A 22,731-nucleotide genomic window follows, 5' to 3' on the forward strand; every position below is an offset into this window, starting at 1 on the left:
CACTAGATGGAGGGTAATGAGGAGGAGACGTCACTAGATGGAGGGTAATGAGGAGGAGACGTCACTAGATGGAGGGTAATGAGGGGGAGACGTCACTAGATGGAGGGTAATGAGGGGGAGACGTCACTAGATGGAGGGTAATGAGGAGGAGACGTCACTAGATGGAGGGTAATGAGGGGGAGACGTCACTAGATGGAGGGTAATGAGGAGGAGACGTCACTAGATGGGGGGTAATGAGGAGGAGACGTCACTAGATGGAGGGTAATGAGGGGGAGACGTCACTAGATGGGGGGTAATGAGGAGGAGACGTCACTAGATGGGGGGTAATGAGGGGGAGACGTCACTAGATGGGAGGGTAATGAGGGGGAGACGTCACTAGATGGAGGGTAATGAGGGGGAGACGTCACTAGATGGAGGGTAATGAGGGGGAGACGTCACTAGATGGGGGGTAATGAGGAGGAGACGTCACTAGATGGGGGGTAATGAGGAGGAGACGTCACTAGATGGGGGGGTAATGAGGGGGAGACGTCACTAGATGGGGGGTAATGAGGGGGAGACGTCACTAGATGGAGGGTAATGAGGAGGAGACGTCACTAGATGGAGGGTAATGAGGGGGAGACGTCACTAGATGGGGGGTAATGAGGGGGAGACGTCACTAGATGGGGGGGTAATGAGGAGGAGACGTCACTAGATGGGGGGTAATGAGGGGGAGACGTCACTAGATGGAGGGTAATGAGGAGGAGACGTCACTAGATGGAGGGTAATGAGGAGGAGACGTCACTAGATGGAGGGTAATGAGGGGGAGACGTCACTAGATGGAGGGTAATGAGGGGGAGACGTCACTAGATGGAGGGTAATGAGGGGGAGACGTCACTAGATGGAGGGTAATGAGGGGGAGACGTCACTAGATGGGGGGTAATGAGGGGGAGACGTCACTAGATGGAGGGTAATGAGGGGGAGACGTCACTAGATGGGGGGTAATGAGGGGGAGACGTCACTAGATGGAGGGTAATGAGGAGGAGACGTCACTAGATGGAGGGTAATGAGGAGGAGACGTCACTAGATGGGGGGTAATGAGGGGGAGACGTCACTAGATGGAGGGTAATGAGGGGGAGACGTCACTAGATGGAGGGTAATGAGGGGGAGACGTCACTAGATGGGGGGTAATGAGGGGAGACGTCACTAGATGGGGGGTAATGAGGGGGAGACGTCACTAGATGGAGGGTAATGAGGGGGAGACGTCACTAGATGGAGGGTAATGAGGGGGAGACGTCACTAGATGGAGGGTAATGAGGGGGAGACGTCACTAGATGGGGGGTAATGAGGGGGAGACGTCACTAGATGGAGGGTAATGAGGGGGAGACGTCACTAGATGGGGGGGTAATGAGGGGGAGACGTCACTAGATGGGAGGTAATGAGGGGGAGACGTCACTAGATGGGGGGTAATGAGGGGGAGACGTCACTAGATGGGGGGTAATGAGGGGGAGACGTCACTAGATGGGGGGTAATGAGGAGGAGACGTCACTAGATGGGGGGTAATGAGGGGGAGACGTCACTAGATGGAGGGTAATGAGGGGGAGACGTCACTAGATGGAGGGTAATGAGGGGGAGACGTCACTAGAGGGTGACGAGGAGGAGACGTCACTAGATGGGGGGTAATGAGAGGGAGACGTCACTAGATGGAGGGTAATGAGGGGGAGACGTCACTAGATGGAGGGTAATGAGGAGGAGACGTCACTAGATGGGGGGTAATGAGGAGGAGACGTCACTAGATGGAGGGTAATGAGGAGGAGACGTCACTAGATGGAGGGTAATGAGGGGGAGACGTCACTAGATGGGGGGTAATGAGGAGGAGACGTCACTAGATGGAGGGTAATGAGGGGGAGACGTCACTAGATGGGGGGTAATGAGGAGGAGACGTCACTAGATGGAGGGTAATGAGGAGGAGACGTCACTAGATGGAGGGTAATGAGGGGGAGACGTCACTAGATGGAGGGTAATGAGGGGGAGACGTCACTAGATGGAGGGTAATGAGGGGGAGACGTCACTAGATGGGGGGTAATGAGGGGGAGACGTCACTAGATGGGGGGTAATGAGGGGGAGACGTCACTAGATGGGGGGTAATGAGGGGGAGACGTCACTAGATGGAGGGTAATGAGGGGGAGACGTCACTAGATGGAGGGTAATGAGGGGGAGACGTCACTAGATGGAGGGTAATGAGGGGGAGACGTCACTAGATGGAGGGTAATGAGGGGGAGACGTCACTAGATGGAGGGTAATGAGGGGGAGACGTCACTAGATGGAGGGTAATGAGGAGGAGACGTCACTAGATGGGGGGTAATGAGGGGGAGACGTCACTAGATGGAGGGTAATGAGGGGGAGACGTCACTAGATGGAGGGTAATGAGGGGGAGACGTCACTAGATGGAGGGTAATGAGGGGGAGACGTCACTAGATGGAGGGTAATGAGGAGGAGACGTCACTAGATGGGGGGTAATGAGGGGGAGACGTCACTAGATGGAGGGTAATGAGGGGGAGACGTCACTAGATGGAGGGTAATGAGGGGGAGACGTCACTAGATGGGGGGTAATGAGGGGGAGACGTCACTAGATGGGGGGTAATGAGGGGGAGACGTCACTAGATGGAGGGTAATGAGGAGGAGACGTCACTAGATGGGGGGTAATGAGGGGGAGACGTCACTAGATGGGGGGTAATGAGGAGGAGACGTCACTAGATGGAGGGTAATGAGGAGGAGACGTCACTAGATGGAGGGTAATGAGGGGGAGACGTCACTAGATGGAGGGTAATGAGGGGGAGACGTCACTAGATGGAGGGTAATGAGGGGGAGACGTCACTAGATGGGGGGTAATGAGGGGGAGACGTCACTAGATGGGGGTAATGAGGGGGAGACGTCACTAGATGGAGGGTAATGAGGGGGAGACGTCACTAGATGGGGGGTAATGAGGAGGAGACGTCACTAGATGGAGGGTAATGAGGGGGAGACGTCACTAGATGGAGGGTAATGAGGAGGAGACGTCACTAGATGGAGGGTAATGAGGGGGAGACGTCACTAGATGGAGGGTAATGAGGGGGAGACGTCACTAGATGGAGGGTAATGAGGGGGAGACGTCACTAGATGGAGGGTAATGAGGGGGAGACGTCACTAGATGGAGGGTAATGAGGAGGAGACGTCACTAGATGGGGGGTAATGAGGGGGAGACGTCACTAGATGGAGGGTAATGAGGGGGAGACGTCACTAGATGGAGGGTAATGAGGAGGAGACGTCACTAGATGGAGGGTAATGAGGAGGAGACGTCACTAGATGGAGGGTAATGAGGAGGAGACGTCACTAGATGGAGGGTAATGAGGAGGAGACGTCACTAGATGGAGGGTAATGAGGGGGAGACGTCACTAGATGGAGGGTAATGAGGGGGAGACGTCACTAGATGGAGGGTAATGAGGAGGAGACGTCACTAGATGGGGGGTAATGAGGAGGAGACGTCACTAGATGGAGGGTAATGAGGAGGAGACGTCACTAGATGGAGGGTAATGAGGAGGAGACGTCACTAGATGGAGGGTAATGAGGGGGAGACGTCACTAGATGGAGGGTAATGAGGGGGAGACGTCACTAGATGGGGGGTAATGAGGGGGAGACGTCACTAGATGGAGGGTAATGAGGAGGAGACGTCACTAGATGGAGGGTAATGAGGAGGAGACGTCACTAGATGGGGGGTAATGAGGAGGAGACGTCACTAGATGGAGGGTAATGAGGGGAGACGTCACTAGATGGAGGGTAATGAGGAGGAGACGTCACTAGATGGAGGGTAATGAGGGGGAGACGTCACTAGATGGAGGGTAATGAGGGGAGACGTCACTAGATGGAGGGTAATGAGGAGGAGACGTCACTAGATGGAGGGTAATGAGGGGAGACGTCACTAGATGGAGGGTAATGAGGAGGAGACGTCACTAGATGGAGGGTAATGAGGGGGAGACGTCACTAGATGGAGGGTAATGAGGAGGAGACGTCACTAGATGGAGGGTAATGAGGGGGAGACGTCACTAGATGGAGGGTAATGAGGAGGAGACGTCACTAGATGGGGGGTAATGAGGAGGAGACGTCACTAGATGGGGGGTAATGAGGAGGAGACGTCACTAGATGGAGGGTAATGAGGAGGAGACGTCACTAGATGGGGGGTAATGAGGAGGAGACGTCACTAGATGGAGGGTAATGAGGGGGAGACGTCACTAGATGGAGGGTAATGAGGGGGAGACGTCACTAGATGGAGGGTAATGAGGGGGAGACGTCACTAGATGGGGGGTAATGAGGAGGAGACGTCACTAGATGGAGGGTAATGAGGGGGAGACGTCACTAGATGGAGGGTAATGAGGAGGAGACGTCACTAGATGGGGGGTAATGAGGGGGAGACGTCACTAGATGGAGGGTAATGAGGGGGAGACGTCACTAGATGGGGGGTAATGAGGGGGAGACGTCACTAGATGGAGGGTAATGAGGGGGAGACGTCACTAGATGGGGGGTAATGAGGGGGAGACGTCACTAGATGGGGGGTAATGAGGGGGAGACGTCACTAGATGGAGGGTAATGAGGGGGAGACGTCACTAGATGGAGGGTAATGAGGGGGAGACGTCACTAGATGGGGGGTAATGAGGGGGAGACGTCACTAGATGGAGGGTAATGAGGGGGAGACGTCACTAGATGGGGGGTAATGAGGGGGAGACGTCACTAGATGGAGGGTAATGAGGAGGAGACGTCACTAGATGGAGGGTAATGAGGAGGAGACGTCACTAGATGGGGGGTAATGAGGGGGAGACGTCACTAGATGGAGGGTAATGAGGAGGAGACGTCACTAGATGGGGGGTAATGAGGGGGAGACGTCACTAGATGGAGGGTAATGAGGAGGAGACGTCACTAGATGGAGGGTAATGAGGAGGAGACGTCACTAGATGGAGGGTAATGAGGGGGAGACGTCACTAGATGGGGGGTAATGAGGAGGAGACGTCACTAGATGGGGGGTAATGAGGAGGAGACGTCACTAGATGGGGGGTAATGAGGAGGAGACGTCACTAGATGGAGGGTAATGAGGGGGAGACGTCACTAGATGGAGGGTAATGAGGGGGAGACGTCACTAGATGGGGGGGTAATGAGGGGGAGACGTCACTAGATGGAGGGTAATGAGGGGGAGACGTCACTAGAGGGTGACGAGGAGGCGGGGGCAGGTGTCCCGTTAGTTACCCCGGGCGGGGGCAGGTGTGTCCCCTTAGTTACCCCGGGCGGGGGCAGGTGTCCCGTTAGTTACCCCGGGCGGGGGCAGGTGTCCCGTTAGTTACCCCGGGCGGGGGCAGGTGTCCCGTTAGTTACCCCGGGCGGGGGCAGGTGTCCCGTTAGTTACCCCGGGCGGGGGCAGGTGTCCCGTTAGTTACCCCGGGCGGGGGCAGGTGTCCCGTTAGTTACCCCGGGCGGGGGCAGGTGTCCCGTTAGTTACCCCGGGCGGGGGCAGGTGTCCCGTTAGTTACCCCGGGCGGGGGCAGGTGTCCCGTTAGTTACCCCGGGCGGGGGCAGGTGTCCCGTTAGTTACCCCGGGCGGGGGCAGGTGTCCCGTTAGTTACCCCGGGCGGGGGCAGGTGTCCCGTTAGTTACCCCGGGCGGGGGCAGGTGTCCCGTTAGTTACCCCGGGCGGGGGCAGGTGTCCCGTTAGTTACCCCGGGCGGGGGCAGGTGTCCCGTTAGTTACCCCGGGCGGGGGCAGGTGTCCCGTTAGTTACCCCGGGCGGGGGCAGGTGTCCCGTTAGTTACCCCGGGCGGGGGCAGGTGTCCCGTTAGTTACCCCGGGCGGGGGCAGGTGTCCCGTTAGTTACCCCGGGCGGGGGCAGGTGTCCCGTTAGTTACCCCGGGCGGGGGCAGGTGTCCCGTTAGTTACCCCGGGCGGGGGCAGGTGTCCCGTTAGTTACCCCGGGCGGGGGCAGGTGTCCCCTTAGTTACCCCGGGCGGGGGCAGGTGTCCCCTTAGTTACCCCGGGCGGGGGCAGGTGTCCCCTTAGTTACCCCGGGCGGGGGCAGGTGTGTCCCCTTAGTTACCCCGGGCGGGGGCAGGTGTGTCCCCTTAGTTACCCCGGGCGGGGGCAGGTGTGTCCCCTTAGTTACCCCGGGCGGGGGCAGGTGTGTCCCCTTAGTTACCCCGGGCGGGGGCAGGTGTGTCCCCTTAGTTACCCCGGGCGGGGGCAGGTGTGTCCCCTTAGTTACCCCGGGCGGGGGCAGGTGTGTCCCCTTAGTTACCCCGGGCGGGGGCAGGTGTGTCCCCTTAGTTACCCCGGGCGGGGGCAGGTGTGTCCCCTTAGTTACCCCGGGCGGGGGCAGGTGTCCCGTTAGTTACCCCGGGCGGGGGCAGGTGTCCCGTTAGTTACCCCGGGCGGGGGCAGGTGTCCCGGTACCTACCTCGGGGCAGGGTGAGGAGGGCGGCGGTGAGGAGTTGCAGCAGGGTCCCGGTGGCCGCCATGTTGCTCTCCCTCTGGTCATGTGACCGCTCAGTCACGCGCTTTGTGTTTTCCCCTTGGGGTCACGTGCCTTCCGTCTCCTAGTGCCGGCTTCGGGCTGTGACGTCATCTCTGTGCGCGGGAAGATGGCGGCGCCGGGCAGGGATGTGCGGGTGAAGCTGCTGTTCCCGTACCCGCCTCCCGCTGTCCCGCACTGCCGCCACCTGTGGTTCATGCTGGACGCGGAGCGGTGCCGGGCAGTCACAGATGTCAGCGCGCTGATCCGGGAGCGCTTCTTCTCCGGCCTCCGGGGGGCGCTGTCCCTCTACCTGGACGGAGGCCTCCTGCCCCCCGGGGAGAGCGCGCGCCTCATCCGCGACAACGACGTCATCAGGTGAGAGCCAGTCAGAGCGCAGCTTCCACGCGCCGCCGCCCGCCCGGGGATGTAAGCCGGGCGCTGATTGGTCGGCTCTGTGTGTGGCGGCCGCTGCTTCTCTCCTTATCCTGGGGGGTGGGTTGACATACGCCCACCGTCCGGTCCCGCCCATGCGGAGCCGGAGATGTCACTGAACTCTCAGCATAGACAATGGGTGGGGCATCAAAGAGGGCGTGAATAGATTAAAATGATGACGCTGCCACCCCCCGGCCTTCTCATGCCCTGTTGCCTGTTCTGATGATGGATCCCTCCCTTCAGTGCTTCAAGTCCATCTATATATAGGAAACACGTGAGCACCTGCAGGTATTTATGGGTTTGCAGGTAAGTGGCCCTGAACTGAGATCTTGGTAGGTCCTTTGCTGGGGGCAGCAGGAAACATCCTTCAGGCTACAGAGTCAGCTGCTCCAGGACTGAGGGGTCCTGGGGGCAGAAGCTTTCTGAGAGGTAGGGTAGTTTTTTGATTGAGGGCCTATGTTTATGCTATGAAATATCCTCAGATGAGAGGAGGATCACGTGTTCCTCCAGTGCATGAGGTGTGGACGGCCTGAAGGATAGAGGAGTGCACACCACAGAGGAGAGGAGGATCACGTGTTCCTCCAGTGCATGAGGTGTGGACGGCCTGGAGGACAGAGAAGATAGAGGAGTGCGCACCACAGAGGAGAGGAGGATCACGTGTTCCTCCAGTGCATGAGGTGTGGACGGCCTGGAGGACAGAGAAGATAGAGGAGTGCGCACCACAGAGGAGAGGAGGATCACATGTTCCTCCAGTGCATGAGGTGTGGACGGCCTGGAGGACAGAGAAGATAGAGGAGTGCACACCACAGAGGAGAGGAGGATCACGTGTTCCTCCAGTGCATGAGGTGTGGACGGCCTGGAGGATAGAGGAGTGCGCACCACAGAGGAGAGGAGGATTACGTGTTCCTCCAGTGCATGAGGTGCGGACGGCCTGGAGGACAGAGAAGATAGAGGAGTGCACACCACAGAGGAGAGGAGGATCACGTGTTCCTCCAGTGCATGAGGTGTGGACGGCCTGGAGGACAGAGAAGATAGAGGAGTGCACACCACAGAGGAGAGGAGGATCACGTGTTCCTCCAGTGCATGAGGTGTGGACGGCCTGGAGGACAGAAGATAGAGGAGTGCGCACCACAGAGGAGAGGAGGATCACGTGTTCCTCCAGTGCATGAGGTGTGGACGGCCTGGAGGACAGAGAAGATAGAGGAGTGCACACCACAGAGGAGAGGAGGATCACGTGTTCCTCCAGTGCATGAGGTGTGGACGGCCTGGAGGACAGAAGATAGAGGAGTGCGCACCACAGAGGAGAGGAGGATCACGTGTTCCTCCAGTGCATGAGGTGTGGACGGCCTGGAGGAGAGGAGATAGAGGAGTGCGCACCACAGAGGAGAGGAGGATCACGTGTTCCTCCAGTGCATGAGGTGTGGACGGCCTGGAGGACAGAGAAGATAGAGGAGTGCACACCACAGAGGAGAGGAGGATCACGTGTTCCTCCAGTGCATGAGGTGTGGACGGCCTGGAGGACAGAAGATAGAGGAGTGCGCACCACAGAGGAGAGGAGGATCACGTGTTCCTCCAGTGCATGAGGTGTGGACGGCCTGGAGGAGAGGAGATAGAGGAGTGCGCACCACAGAGGAGAGGAGGATCACGTGTTCCTCCAGTGCATGAGGTGTGGACGGCCTGGAGGAGAGGAGATAGAGGAGTGCGCACCACAGAGGAGAGGAGGATCACGTGTTCCTCCAGTGCATGAGGTGTGGACGGCCTGGAGGATAGAGGAGTGCACACCACAGAGGAGAGGAGGATCACGTGTTCCTCCAGTGCATGAGGTGTGGACGGCCTGGAGGACAGAGAAGATAGAGGAGTGCACACCACAGAGGAGAGGAGGATCACGTGTTCCTCCAGTGCATGAGGTGTGGACGGCCTGGAGGACAGAAGATAGAGGAGTGCGCACCACAGAGGAGAGGAGGATCACGTGTTCCTCCAGTGCATGAGGTGTGGACGGCCTGGAGGAGAGGAGATAGAGGAGTGCGCACCACAGAGGAGAGGAGGATCACGTGTTCCTCCAGTGCATGAGGTGTGGACGGCCTGGAGGACAGAGAAGATAGAGGAGTGCTCACCACAGAGGAGAGGAGGATCACGTGTTCCTCCAGTGCATGAGGTGTGGACGGCCTGGAGGACAGAAGATAGAGGAGTGCTCACCACAGAGGAGAGGAGGATCACGTGTTCCTCCAGTGCATGAGGTGCGGACGGCCTGGAGGACAGAAGATAGAGGAGTGCTCACCACAGAGGAGAGGAGGATCACGTGTTCCTCCAGTGCATGAGGTGTGGACAGCCTGGAGGATAGAGAAGATAGAGGAGTGCTCACCACAGAGGAGAGGAGGATCACGTGTTCCTCCAGTGCATGAGGTGTGGACGGCCTGGAGCACAGAAGATAGAGGAGTGCTCACCACAGAGGAGAGGAGGATCACGTGTTCCTCCAGTGCATGAGGTGCGGACGGCCTGGAGCACAGAAGATAGAGGAGTGCACACCACAGAGGAGAGGAGGATCACGTGTTCCTCCAGTGCATGAGGTGTGGACGGCCTGGAGGACAGAGAAGATAGAGGAGTGCGCACCACAGAGGAGAGGAGGATCACGTGTTCCTCCAGTGCATGAGGTGTGGACGGCCTGGAGGAGAGAAGATAGAGGAGTGCTCACCACAGAGGAGAGGAGGATCACGTGTTCCTCCAGTGCATGAGGTGTGGACGGCCTGGAGGATAGAAGATAGAGTAGTGCTCACCACAGAGGAGAGGAGGATCACGTGTTCCTCCAGTGCATGAGGTGTGGACGGCCTGGAGGACAGAAGATAGAGGAGTGCTCACCACAGAGGAGAGGAGGATCACGTGTTCCTCCAGTGCATGAGGTGTGGACGGCCTGGAGGACAGAAGATAGAGGAGTGCACACCACAGAGGAGAGGAGGATCACGTGTTCCTCCAGTGCATGAGGTGTGGACGGCCTGGAGGACAGAGAAGATAGAGGAGTGCGCACCACAGAGGAAAGGAGGATCACGTGTTCCTCCAGTGCATGAGGTGTGGGCGGCCTGGAGGACAGAGGAGTGCACACCACAGAGGAGAGGAGGATCACGTGTTCCTCCAGTGCATGAGGTGTGGGCGGCCTGGAGGACAGAGAAGATAGAGGAGTGCACACCACAGAGGAGAGGAGGATCACGTGTTCCTCCAGTGCATGAGGTGCGGACGGCCTGGAGCACAGAAGATAGAGGAGTGCTCACCACAGAGGAGAGGAGGATCACGTGTTCCTCCAGTGCATGAGGTGCGGACGGCCTGGAGCACAGAAGATAGAGGAGTGCACACCACAGAGGAGAGGAGGATCACGTGTTCCTCCAGTGCATGAGGTGTGGACGGCCTGGAGGAGAGAAGATAGAGGAGTGCGCACCACAGAGGAGAGGAGGATCACGTGTTCCTCCAGTGCATGAGGTGCGGACGGCCTGGAGGACAGAAGATAGAGGAGTGCGCACCACAGAGGAGAGGAGGATCACGTGTTCCTCCAGTGCATGAGGTGTGGACGGCCTGGAGCACAGAAGATAGAGGAGTGCACACCACAGAGGAGAGGAGGATCACGTGTTCCTCCAGTGCATGAGGTGTGGACGGCCTGGAGGACAGAAGATAGAGGAGTGCTCACCACAGAGGAGAGGAGGATCACGTGTTCCTCCAGTGCATGAGGTGTGGACGGCCTGGAGGACAGAGAAGATAGAGGAGTGCTCACCACAGAGGAGAGGAGGATCACGTGTTCCTCCAGTGCATGAGGTGTGGACGGCCTGGAGGACAGAGAAGATAGAGGAGTGCTCACCACAGAGGAGAGGAGGATCACGTGTTCCTCCAGTGCATGAGGTGTGGACGGCCTGGAGGATAGAGAAGATAGAGGAGTGCACACCACAGAGGAGAGGAGGATCACGTGTTCCTCCAGTGCATGAGGTGCGGACGGCCTGGAGCACAGAAGATAGAGGAGTGCTCACCACAGAGGAGAGGAGGATCACGTGTTCCTCCAGTGCATGAGGTGCGGACGGCCTGGAGCACAGAAGATAGAGGAGTGCACACCACAGAGGAGAGGAGGATCACGTGTTCCTCCAGTGCATGAGGTGTGGACGGCCTGGAGCACAGAAGATAGAGGAGTGCGCACCACAGAGGAGAGGAGGATCACGTGTTCCTCCAGTGCATGAGGTGTGGACGGCCTGGAGCACAGAAGATAGAGGAGTGCACACCACAGAGGAGAGGAGGATCACGTGTTCCTCCAGTGCATGAGGTGTGGACGGCCTGGAGGACAGAAGATAGAGGAGTGCTCACCACAGAGGAGAGGAGGATCACGTGTTCCTCCAGTGCATGAGGTGTGGACGGCCTGGAGGACAGAAGATAGAGGAGTGCACACCACAGAGGAGAGGAGGATCACGTGTTCCTCCAGTGCATGAGGTGCGGACGGCCTGGAGGACAGAGAAGATAGAGGAGTGCTCACCACAGAGGAGAGGAGGATCACGTGTTCCTCCAGTGCATGAGGTGTGGACGGCCTGGAGGATAGAGGAGTGCGCACCACAGAGGAGAGGAGGATCACGTGTTCCTCCAGTGCATGAGGTGTGGACGGCCTGGAGGAGAGAAGATAGAGGAGTGCGCACCACAGAGGAGAGGAGGATCACGTGTTCCTCCAGTGCATGAGGTGTGGGCGGCCTGGAGGACAGAGAAGATAGAGGAGTGCACACCACAGAGGAGAGGAGGATCACGTGTTCCTCCAGTGCATGAGATGTGGACGGCCTGGAGGACAGAGAAGATAGAGGAGTGCACACCACAGAGGAGAGGAGGATCACGTGTTCCTCCAGTGCATGAGGTGTGGACGGCCTGGAGCACAGAAGATAGAGGAGAGGAGGATCACGTGTTCCTCCAGTGCATGAGGTGTGGACGGCCTGGAGCACAGAAGATAGAGGAGTGCACACCATAGAGGAGAGGAGGATCACGTGTTCCTCCAGTGCATGAGGTGCGGACGGCCTGGAGGACAGAAGATAGAGGAGTGCACACCACAGAGGAGAGGAGGATCACGTGTTCCTCCAGTGCATGAGGTGTGGACGGCCTGGAGCACAGAAGATAGAGGAGTGCTCACCACAGAGGAGAGGAGGATCACGTGTTCCTCCAGTGCATGAGGTGCGGACGGCCTGGAGCACAGAAGATAGAGGAGTGCACACCACAGAGGAGAGGAGGATCACGTGTTCCTCCAGTGCATGACGTGTGGACGGCCTGGAGGACAGAAGATAGAGGAGTGCTCACCACAGAGGAGAGGAGGATCACGTGTTCCTCCAGTGCATGAGGTGCGGACGGCCTGGAGGACAGAAGATAGAGGAGTGCACACCACAGAGGAGAGGAGGATCACGTGTTCCTCCAGTGCATGAGGTGTGGACGGCCTGGAGGACAGAGAAGATAGAGGAGTGCTCACCACAGAGGAGAGGAGGATCACGTGTTCCTCCAGTGCATGAGGTGTGGACGGCCTGGAGGACAGAGAAGATAGAGGAGTGCGCACCACAGAGGATAGGAGGATCACGTGTTCCTCCAGTGCATGAGGTGTGGACGGCCTGGAGGACAGAGAAGATAGAGGAGTGCGCACCACAGAGGACAGGAGGATCACGTGTTCCTCCAGTGCATGAGGTGTGGACGGCCTGGAGGAGAGAAGATAGAGGAGTGCACACCACAGAGGAGAGGAGGATCACGTGTTCCTCCAGTGCATGAGGTGTGGACGGCCTGGAGGAGAGAAGATAGAGGAGTGCACACCATAGAGGAGAGGAGGATCACGTGTTCCTCCAGTGCATGAGGTGTGGACGGCCTGGAGGAGAGAAGATAGAGGAGTGCGCACCACAGAGGAGAGGAGGATCACATGTTCCTCCAGTGCATGAGGTGTGGACGGCCTGGAGGACAGAGAAGATAGAGGAGTGCTCACCACAGAGGAGAGTAGGATCACGTGTTCCTCCAGTGCATGAGGTGTGGACGGCCTGGAGGACAGAGAAGATAGACGAGTGCTCACCACAGAGGAGAGGAGGATCACGTGTTCCTCCAGTGCATGAGGTGTGGACGGCCTGGAGGACAGAGAAGATAGAGGAGTGCGCACCACAGAGGATAGGAGGATCACGTGTTCCTCCAGTGCATGAGGTGTGGACGGCCTGGAGGACAGAAGATAGAGGAGTGCACACCACAGAGGAGAGGAGGATCACGTGTTCCTCCAGTGCATGAGGTGCGGACGGCCTGGAGGATAGAAGATAGAGGAGTGCACACCACAGAGGAGAGGAGGATCACGTGTTCCTCCAGTGCATGAGGTGTGGACGGCCTGGAGGATAGAGGAGTGCTCACCACAGAGGAGAGGAGGATCACGTGTTCCTCCAGTGCATGAGGTGTGGAAGGCCTGGAGCACAGAAGATAGAGGAGTGCACATCACAGAGGAGAGGAGGATCACGTGTTCCTCCAGTGCATGAGGTGTGGACGGCCTGGAGGACAGAGAAGATAGAGGAGTGCTCACCACAGAGGAGAGGAGGATCACGTGTTCCTCCGGTGCATGAGGTGCGGACGGCCTGGAGGACAGAGGAGTGCGCACCACAGAGGAGAGGAGGATCACGTGTTCCTCCAGTGCATGAGGTGTGGACGGCCTGGAGGACAGAGAAGATAGAGGAGTGCACACCACAGAGGAGAGGAGGATCACGTGTTCCTCCAGTGCATGAGGTGTGGACGGCCTGGAGGACAGAGAAGATAGAGGAGAGGAGGATCACGTGTTCCTCCAGTGCATGAGGTGTGGACGGCCTGGAGCACAGAAGATAGAGGAGTGCACACCATAGAGGAGAGGAGGATCACGTGTTCCTCCAGTGCATGAGGTGTGGACGGCCTGGAGGACAGAAGATAGAGGAGTGCTCACCACAGAGGAGAGGAGGATCACGTGTTCCTCCAGTGCATGAGGTGCGGACGGCCTGGAGGACAGAAGATAGAGGAGTGCACACCACAGAGGAGAGGAGGATCACGTGTTCCTCCAGTGCATGAGGTGCGGACGGCCTGAAGGACAGAAGATAGAGGAGTGCACACCACAGAGGAGAGGAGGATCACGTGTTCCTCCAGTGCATGAGGTGTGGACGGCCTGGAGGACAGAGAAGATAGAGGAGTGCACACCACAGAGGAGAGGAGGATCACGTGTTCCTCCAGTGCATGAGGTGTGGACGGCCTGGAGGACAGAAGATAGAGGAGTGCACACCACAGAGGAGAGGAGGATCACGTGTTCCTCCAGTGCATGAGGTGTGGACGGCCTGGAGGAGAGAAGATAGAGGAGTGCGCACCACAGAGGAGAGGAGGATCACGTGTTCCTCCAGTGCATGAGGTGTGGACGGCCTGGAGCACAGAAGATAGAGGAGTGCACACCACAGAGGAGAGGAGGATCACGTGTTCCTCCAGTGCATGAGGTGTGGACGGCCTGGAGGAGAGAAGATAGAGGAGTGCGCACCACAGAGGAGAGGAGGATCACGTGTTCCTCCAGTGCATGAGGTGTGGACGGCCTGGAGGACAGAGGAGTGCGCACCACAGAGGAGAGGAGGATCACGTGTTCCTCCAGTGCATGAGATGTGGACGGCCTGGAGGACAGAGAAGATAGAGGATTGCGCACCACAGAGGGGAGGAGGATCACGTGTTCCTCCAGTGCATGAGGTGTGGAAGGCCTGGAGCACAGAAGATAGAGGAGTGCTCACCACAGAGGAGAGGAGGATCACGTGTTCCTCCAGTGCATGAGGTGCGGACGGCCTGGAGGACAGAGAAGATAGACGAGTGCACACCACAGAGGAGAGGAGGATCACGTGTTCCTCCAGTGCATGAGGTGTGGACGGCCTGGAGGACAGAGAAGATAGACGAGTGCACACCACAGAGGAGAGGAGGATCACGTGTTCCTCCAGTGCATGAGGTGTGGACGGCCTGGAGGACAGAGAAGATAGACGAGTGCACACCACAGAGGAGAGGAGGATCACGTGTTCCTCCAGTGCATGAGGTGTGGACGGCCTGGAGGACAGAGAAGATAGACGAGTGCACACCACAGAGGAGAGGAGGATCACGTGTTCCTCCAGTGCATGAGGTGTGGACGGCCTGGAGGACAGAGAAGATAGACGAGTGCACACCACAGAGGACAGGAGGATCACGTGTTCCTCCAGTGCATGAGGTGTGGGCGGCCTGGAGGAGAGAAGATAGAGGAGTGCTCACCACAGAGGAGAGGAGGATCACGTGTTCCTCCAGTGCATGAGGTGCGGACGGCCTGGAGGACAGAGAAGATAGACGAGTGCTCACCACAGAGGAGAGGAGGATCACGTGTTCCTCCAGTGCATGAGGTGTGGACGGCCTGGAGGACAGAGAAGATAGAGGAGTGCTCACCACAGAGGAGAGGAGGATCACGTGTTCCTCCAGTGCATGAGGTGCGGACGGCCTGGAGGATAGAAGATAGAGGAGTGCGCACCACAGAGGAGAGGAGGATCACGTGTTCCTCCAGTGCATGAGGTGTGGGCGGCCTGGAGGACAGAGGAGATAGAGGAGTGCGCACCACAGAGGACAGGGGGATCACGTGTTCCTCCAGTGCATGAGGTGTGGACGGCCTGGAGGAGAGAAGATAGAGGAGTGCGCACTACAGAGGAGAGGAGGATCACGTGTTCCTCCAGTGCATGAGGTGTGGACGGCCTGGAGGACAGAAGATAGAGGAGTGCGCACCACAGAGGAGAGGAGGATCACGTGTTCCTCCAGTGCATGAGATGTGGACGGCCTGGAGCACAGAAGATAGAGGAGTGCACACCACAGAGGAGAGGAGGATCACGTGTTCCTCCAGTGCATGAGGTGTGGACGGCCTGGAGGACAGAGAAGATAGAGGAGTGCACACCACAGAGGAGAGGAGGATCACGTGTTCCTCCAGTGCATGAGGTGCGGAGGGCCTGGAGGACAGAGAAGATAGACGAGTGCTCACCACAGAGGAGAGGAGGATCACGTGTTCCTCCAGTGCATGAGGTGCGGACGGCCTGGAGGACAGAGAAGATAGACGAGTGCTCACCACAGAGGAGAGGAGGATCACGTGTTCCTCCAGTGCATGAGGTGTGGACGGCCTGGAGGATAGAGGATTGCGCACCACAGAGGGGAGGAGGATCACGTGTTCCTCCAGTGCATGAGGTGTGGACGGCCTGGAGGACAGAGAAGATAGAGGAGTGCTCACCACAGAGGAGAGGAGGATCACGTGTTCCTCCAGTGCATGAGGTGTGGACGGCCTGGAGGATAGAGGTGTGCTCACCACAGAGGAGAGGAGGATCACGTGTTCCTCCAGTGCATGAGGTGTGGACGGCCTGGAGGACAGAAGATACAGGAGTGCACACCACAGAGGAGAGGAGGATCACGTGTTCCTCCAGTGCATGAGGTGTGGACGGCCTGGAGGACAGAGAAGATAGAGGAGTGCTCACCACAGAGGAGAGGAGGATCACGTGTTCCTCCAGTGCATGAGGTGTGGACAGCCTGGAGCACAGAAGATAGAGGAGTGCACACCACAGAGGAGAGGAGGATCACGTGTTCCTCCAGTGCATGAGGTGCGGACGGCCTGGAGGACAGAAGATAGAGGAGTGCTCACCACAGAGGAGAGGAGGATCACGTGTTCCTCCAGTGCACGAGGTGTGGACAGCCTGGAGGACAGAAGATAGAGGAGTGCTCACCACAGAGGAGAGGAGGATCACATGTTCCTCCAGTGCATGAGGTGTGGACAGCCTGGAGGACAGAGAAGATAGAGGAGTGCTCACCACAGAGGATAGGAGGGTCACGTGTTCCTCCAGTGCATGAGGTGTGGACGGCCTGGAGGACAGAGAAGATAGAGGAGTGCACGCCACAGAGGAGAGGAGGATCACGTGTTCCTCCAGTGCATGAGGTGTGGACGGCCTGGAGGACAGACGATAGAGGAGTGCGCACCACAGAGGAGAGGAGGATCACGTGTTCCTCCAGTGCATGAGGTGTGGACGGCCTGGAGGACAGAGGAGTGCGCACCACAGAGGAGAGGAGGATCACGTGTTCCTCCAGTGCATGAGATGTGGACGGCCTGGAGGACAGAGAAGATAGAGGAGTGCACACCACAGAGGAGGATCACGTGCTCCTCCAGTGCATGAGGTGTGGACGGCCTGGAGGAGAGAAGATAGAGGAGTGCACACCACAGAGGAGAGGAGGATCACGTGTTCCTCCAGTGCATGAGGTGTGGACGGCCTGGAGGACAGAAGATAGAGGAGTGCACACCACAGAGGAGAGGAGGATCACGTGTTCCTCCAGTGCATGAGGTGTGGACGGCCTGGAGGACAGAGGAGATAGAGGAGTGCTCACCACAGAGGAGAGGAGGATCACGTGTTCCTCCAGTGCATGAGGTGTGGACGGCCTGGAGGAGAGAAGATAGAGGAGTGCTCACCACAGAGGAGAGGAGGATCACGTGTTCCTCCAGTGCATGAGGTGTGGACGGCCTGGAGGACAGAAGATAGAGGATTGCACACCACAGAGGAGAGGAGGATCACGTGTTCCTCCAGTGCATGAGGTGTGGACGGCCTGGAGGATAGAAGATAGAGGAGTGCGCACCACAGAGGAGAGGAGGATCACGTGTTCCTCCAGTGCATGAGGTGTGGACGGCCTGGAGGATAGAAGATAGAGGAGTGCGCACCACAGAGGAGAGGAGGATCACGTGTTCCTCCAGTGCATGAGGTGTGGACGGCCTGGAGGACAGAAGATAGAGGAGTGCGCACCACAGAGGAGAGGAGGATCACGTGTTCCTCCAGTGCATGAGGTGTGGACGGCCTGGAGGATAGAGGAGTGCTCACCACAGAGGAGAGGAGGATCACGTGTTCCTCCAGTGCATGAGGTGTGGACGGCCTGGAGGAGAGAAGATAGAGGAGTGCACACCACAGAGGAGAGGAGGATCACGTGTTCCTCCAGTGCATGAGGTGTGGACGGCCTGGAGGACAGAAGATAGAGGAGAGCACACCACAGAGGAGAGGAGGATCACGTGTTCCTCCAGTGCATGAGGTGTGGACGGCCTGGAGGACAGAGAAGATATAGGAGTGCGCACCACAGAGGACAGGAGGATCACGTGTTCCTCCAGTGCATGAGGTGTGGACAGCCTGGAGGATAGAGAAGATAGACGAGTGCTCACCACAGAGGAGAGGAGGATCACGTGTTCCTCCAGTGCATGAGGTGTGGACAGCCTGGAGGATAGAGAAGATAGACGAGTGCTCACCACAGAGGAGAGGAGGATCACGTGTTCCTCCAGTGCATGAGGTGTGGACGGCCTGGAGGACAGAGAAGATATAGGAGTGCGCACCACAGAGGACAGGAGGATCACGTGTTCCTCCAGTGCATGAGGTGTGGACGGCCTGGAGGACAGAGAAGATAGAGGAGTGCTCACCACAGAGGAGAGGAGGATCACGTGTTCCTCCAGTGCATGAGGTGTGGAAGGCCTGGAGCACAGAAGATAGAGGAGTGCACACCACAGAGGAGAGGAGGATCACGTGTTCCTCCAGTGCATGAGGTGTGGACGGCCTGGAGGACAGAGAAGATAGAGGAGTGCACACCACAGAGGAGAGGAGGATCACGTGTTCCTCCAGTGCATGAGGTGCGGACGGCCTGGAGGATAGAAGATAGAGGAGTGCGCACCACAGAGGAGAGGAGGATCACGTGTTCCTCCAGTGCATGAGGTGTGGGCGGCCTGGAGGACAGAGGAGATAGAGGAGTGCGCACCACAGAGGACAGGAGGATCACGTGTTCCTCCAGTGCATGAGGTGTGGACGGCCTGGAGGAGAGAAGATAGAGGAGTGCGCACCACAGAGGAGAGGAGGATCACGTGTTCCTCCAGTGCATGAGGTGTGGACGGCCTGGAGGACAGAGAAGATAGAGGAGTGCACACCACAGAGGAGAGGAGGATCACGTGTTCCTCCAGTGCATGAGGTGCGGACGGCCTGGAGGATAGAAGATAGAGGAGTGCACACCACAGAGGAGAGGAGGATCACGTGTTCCTCCAGTGCATGAGGTGTGGACGGCCTGGAGGAGAGAAGATAGAGGAGTGCGCACCACAGAGGAGAGGAGGATCACGTGTTCCTCCAGTGCATGAGGTGCGGACGGCCTGGAGGATAGAAGATAGAGGAGTGCGCACCACAGAGGAGAGGTGGATCACGTGTTCCTCCAGTGCATGAGGTGTGGGCGGCCTGGAGGACAGAGGAGTGCACACCACAGAGGAGAGGAGGATCACGTGTTCCTCCAGTGCATGAGGTGTGGACAGCCTGGAGGACAGAGAAGATAGAGGAGTGCTCACCACAGAGGAGAGGAGGATCACGTGTTCCTCCAGTGCATGAGGTGTGGACGGCCTGGAGGACAGAGAAGATAGAGGAGTGCGCACCACAGAGGAGAGGAGGATCACGTGTTCCTCCAGTGCATGAGGTGTGGACGGCCTGGAGGACAGAGAAGATAGAGGAGTGCACACCACAGAGGAGAGGAGGATTACGTGTTCCTCCAGTGCATGAGGTGCGGACGGCCTGGAGGACAGAGAAGATAGAGGAGTGCACACCACAGAGGAGAGGAGGATCACGTGTTCCTCCAGTGCATGAGGTGTGGACGGCCTGGAGGAGAGAAGATAGAGGAGTGCGCACCACAGAGGAGAGGAGGATCACGTGTTCCTCCAGTGCATGAGGTGTGGACGGCCTGGAGGATAGAAGATAGAGGAGTGCGCACCACAGAGGAGAGGTGGATCACGTGTTCCTCCAGTGCATGAGGTGTGGGCGGCCTGGAGGACAGAGGAGTGCACACCACAGAGGAGGATCACGTGTTCCTCCAGTGCATGAGGTGCGGACGTCCTGGAGGACAGAGGAGATAGAGGAGTGCGCACCACAGAGGACAGGAGGATCACGTGTTCCTCCAGTGCATGAGGTGTGGACGGCCTGGAGGACAGAGAAGATAGAGGATTGCGCACCACAGAGGGGAGGAGGATCACGTGTTCCTCCAGTGCATGAGGTGTGGGCGGCCTGGAGGAGAGAAGATAGAGGAGTGCACACCACAGAGGAGAGGAGGATCACGTGTTCCTCCAGTGCATGAGGTGTGGACGGCCTGGAGGACAGAGAAGATAGAGGAGTGCGCACCACAGAGGAGAGGAGGATCACGTGTTCCTCCAGTGCATGAGGTGTGGACGGCCTGGAGGACAGAGAAGATAGAGGATTGCGCACCACAGAGGAGAGGAGGATCACGTGTTCCTCCAGTGCATGAGGTGTGGACGTCCTGGAGGACAGAGAAGATAGAGGAGTGCGCACCACAGAGGAGAGGAGGATCACGTGTTCCTCCAGTGCATGAGGTGTGGACGGCCTGGAGGATAGAGGAGTGCTCACCACAGAGGAGAGGAGGATCACGTGTTCCTCCAGTGCATGAGGTGTGGACAACCTGGAGGACAGAGAAGATAGAGGAGTGCTCACCACAGAGGAGAGGAGGATCACGTGTTCCTCCAGTGCATAATTATATTTTTTATTTGCATAGATTGGACATTATGAGACCGACATGTCATGGTTTGTTTTTGTGTTCTAGGGACAGGGAAGGAATATGAGTTTATATTATGTTTTCATATTTTTTTTAAAAAATCTTTTCTCCTCTTATTTCTGTCCCGGGGGAACCCTAGGAGGTCTGTTCACTTGTACAATATTCTGCTTCTGGTGATCCACCATCCATGATGGCGTCGCCCATGTGCAGCACCGGCTGCGGGTGTAGTCTAGCCGCTTCCCATGAGCCCTCTCCATACACCACCAGCAGCTCTCATATATTGCTGTTGGCCTGTTGTGAAAGGGTTAAAGGATTATATTTGGCGCCTTGTTCACGTGAAGTTCCGTGTAATGTCAGTCAGATGCCTCTAGGGGCGCTTGATCCCTGACATCATGGGGCTCTGGGTGAGTTTTTGAGGGCTGGAAACCTCTGCTGGATTGAATGGAATAATCTCCCGACCCTTTAGAAGCCGCCCCTCACAAATAACCACCCTGGTAACCCAGGGACATCCCCATAGATCCGGGCATCTTCTTATATTTCTTATCCATGGCCTCCACCTCTTAACATCAACTGAAGAGCTCTAGGCGTGTTACCGTGCAGACACTTCACAGGCTGTTACAATGTCTCCTTCAGCATCTCCTCTGTCCCTTCACAGAGGGAGGGGAACAAGCTCCTGCAGTGTAACAGCCTGTGGCACGGGGGGCTATGGTAACACCCCCAGAGCTCTTCTGGTATGTTGGAATAATTATAAACGTTGATTTTAGAAGGATGGAGGCCATTGATCACAGACGATGCCACAGTCCCGGTGCCCGGATCTATGAGAGGTTTATCAGGATGGATAATGATGGGAGATTTCCTTTCCCTGTGCTTCTATCCTCTACCTGTCCCTACAAATACTCCGGGCATCCTCCAAGTGGCCGTTGTAAGGGAATAGTGGAAAGGGATATTACTAATTCTATATATATCTGGTGTAGGTGTCTGCACCCTGTAACCTACAGATCCGGGCTCCTGCCTGGGCCTCTTCTCCATAACTTCACACTCCACTTTCATGTCTGTCCTCATCCCCAGGGTCTCCTTACCATCATCTGATCTCATGACCTCTTCCATCTTCTCCTCACAGCGTTGAATGGGAAGAGGACCCTCCAAATGACAGCCCTCAAGAGACATCCAAGAAGAGGCGGAGGTCACAGGATGACTGCAAGAAGACCAAGCGGGGCCACATGGAGGCCCCTGAGAGGACCATGAAGAATGTGCCAACCTTGGAGGAGGAGGAGCAGGTTGAACGTCCCAGAAAGAAGAGGGTGAGAATCCAGGAGGAGGTGAGCAAGCGGCCAACGAAGCAAAAGAAGAAAGTGGTGACCCCAGAGGATGAGACCCTACAGCAGCCCAGGAAGAAGGTGACCCCAGAGGAAAAGGTCCTGCAGCAGCCCAGGAAGAAGGTGACCCCAGAGGAGGGGGAGGTCCAGGAACGGCCCAGGAAGGAGAAGACAAAGGAAGTGGTGACTGTAGAGGTGAAGGTCAGTGATCGTCCAAGAAAGAAAGTGACCATAGAGGAGCAGGTCAGCAAGCGTATGAAAAGGGAGAAGATGCAGCACCCTCAGGAGGAGATGTCCTCAGAAACTTCTGAGCATAAACCCAGAATCCAAGACCTCTCCACAGAACCGGGAACAAAGAAGCCCCAACACCAGGGGGCAGTGTGCAGCTCTGTCCAGGAGAAGGTATCGCCATCATCATCATCCAGTTCTGAAGGAGAGGACATGGGACACCGCAGGGGCGGGGAGCCAGGACCTCCCCCGAGGAGACAGCAGCGAGAGGCCTCCTCCAGCCCAGACAGTCTCATCATTAAGAGGCCAGCAGCACCTGCGATCAGTCCCTCTCCCCCTGTGCATAATGGACATGCCACCAGAGGGGGTGCTTGGCACACACCTCCACCAATAGCAGCAGGCCGAGGAGTTGGCAGGGGGCGGAGCCCAGACAACCTTCATTGGAGGGGACGTGGAATCAGGGGGAAGGGAGAGAGTCCAATCCAGAATCACTTTTTCTATAATAATAAACCCGAGACTATGAAGGAGAATCAGCTAAAGGAGGAAGTCAGGAACGTGTCCATGCTAATCCAGGTAAAGCCCCGCCTCCGGGACCACCCCGCATGGAATAAATGCATAAACTCATAACCATGATATAATATATATGTAACAACGTATAATACAGGGAAGGCAGAAGAAGGGAAAGGAGCTTGG

At 57.3% G+C, this 22,731-nt stretch overlaps 1 protein-coding gene across 2 annotated transcripts in view; it reads left to right on the forward strand.

Annotated features, from left to right (window-relative positions):
* Positions 1–6,574: 6,574 nt before the first annotated feature.
* Positions 6,575–22,731, forward strand: part of COIL (coilin) — a 28,464-nt gene continuing 12,307 nt past the window's right edge. The window contains exons 1-2 of one of the 2 annotated variants that reach the window (XM_072132242.1): positions 6,575–6,880; positions 21,615–22,611. In XM_072132242.1, the coding sequence (XP_071988343.1) occupies positions 6,633–6,880; positions 21,615–22,611 (1,245 nt within the window). In that variant the 5' untranslated portion in view covers positions 6,575–6,632. The remainder of the gene's footprint in view (positions 6,881–21,614; positions 22,612–22,731) is intronic. The other variant, XM_072132241.1, reaches the window with a different exon arrangement.

Source organism: Engystomops pustulosus, unplaced genomic scaffold (assembly GCF_040894005.1).
Source record: "Engystomops pustulosus unplaced genomic scaffold, aEngPut4.maternal MAT_SCAFFOLD_291, whole genome shotgun sequence".
Lineage (NCBI taxonomy): Eukaryota > Metazoa > Chordata > Amphibia > Anura > Leptodactylidae > Engystomops > Engystomops pustulosus.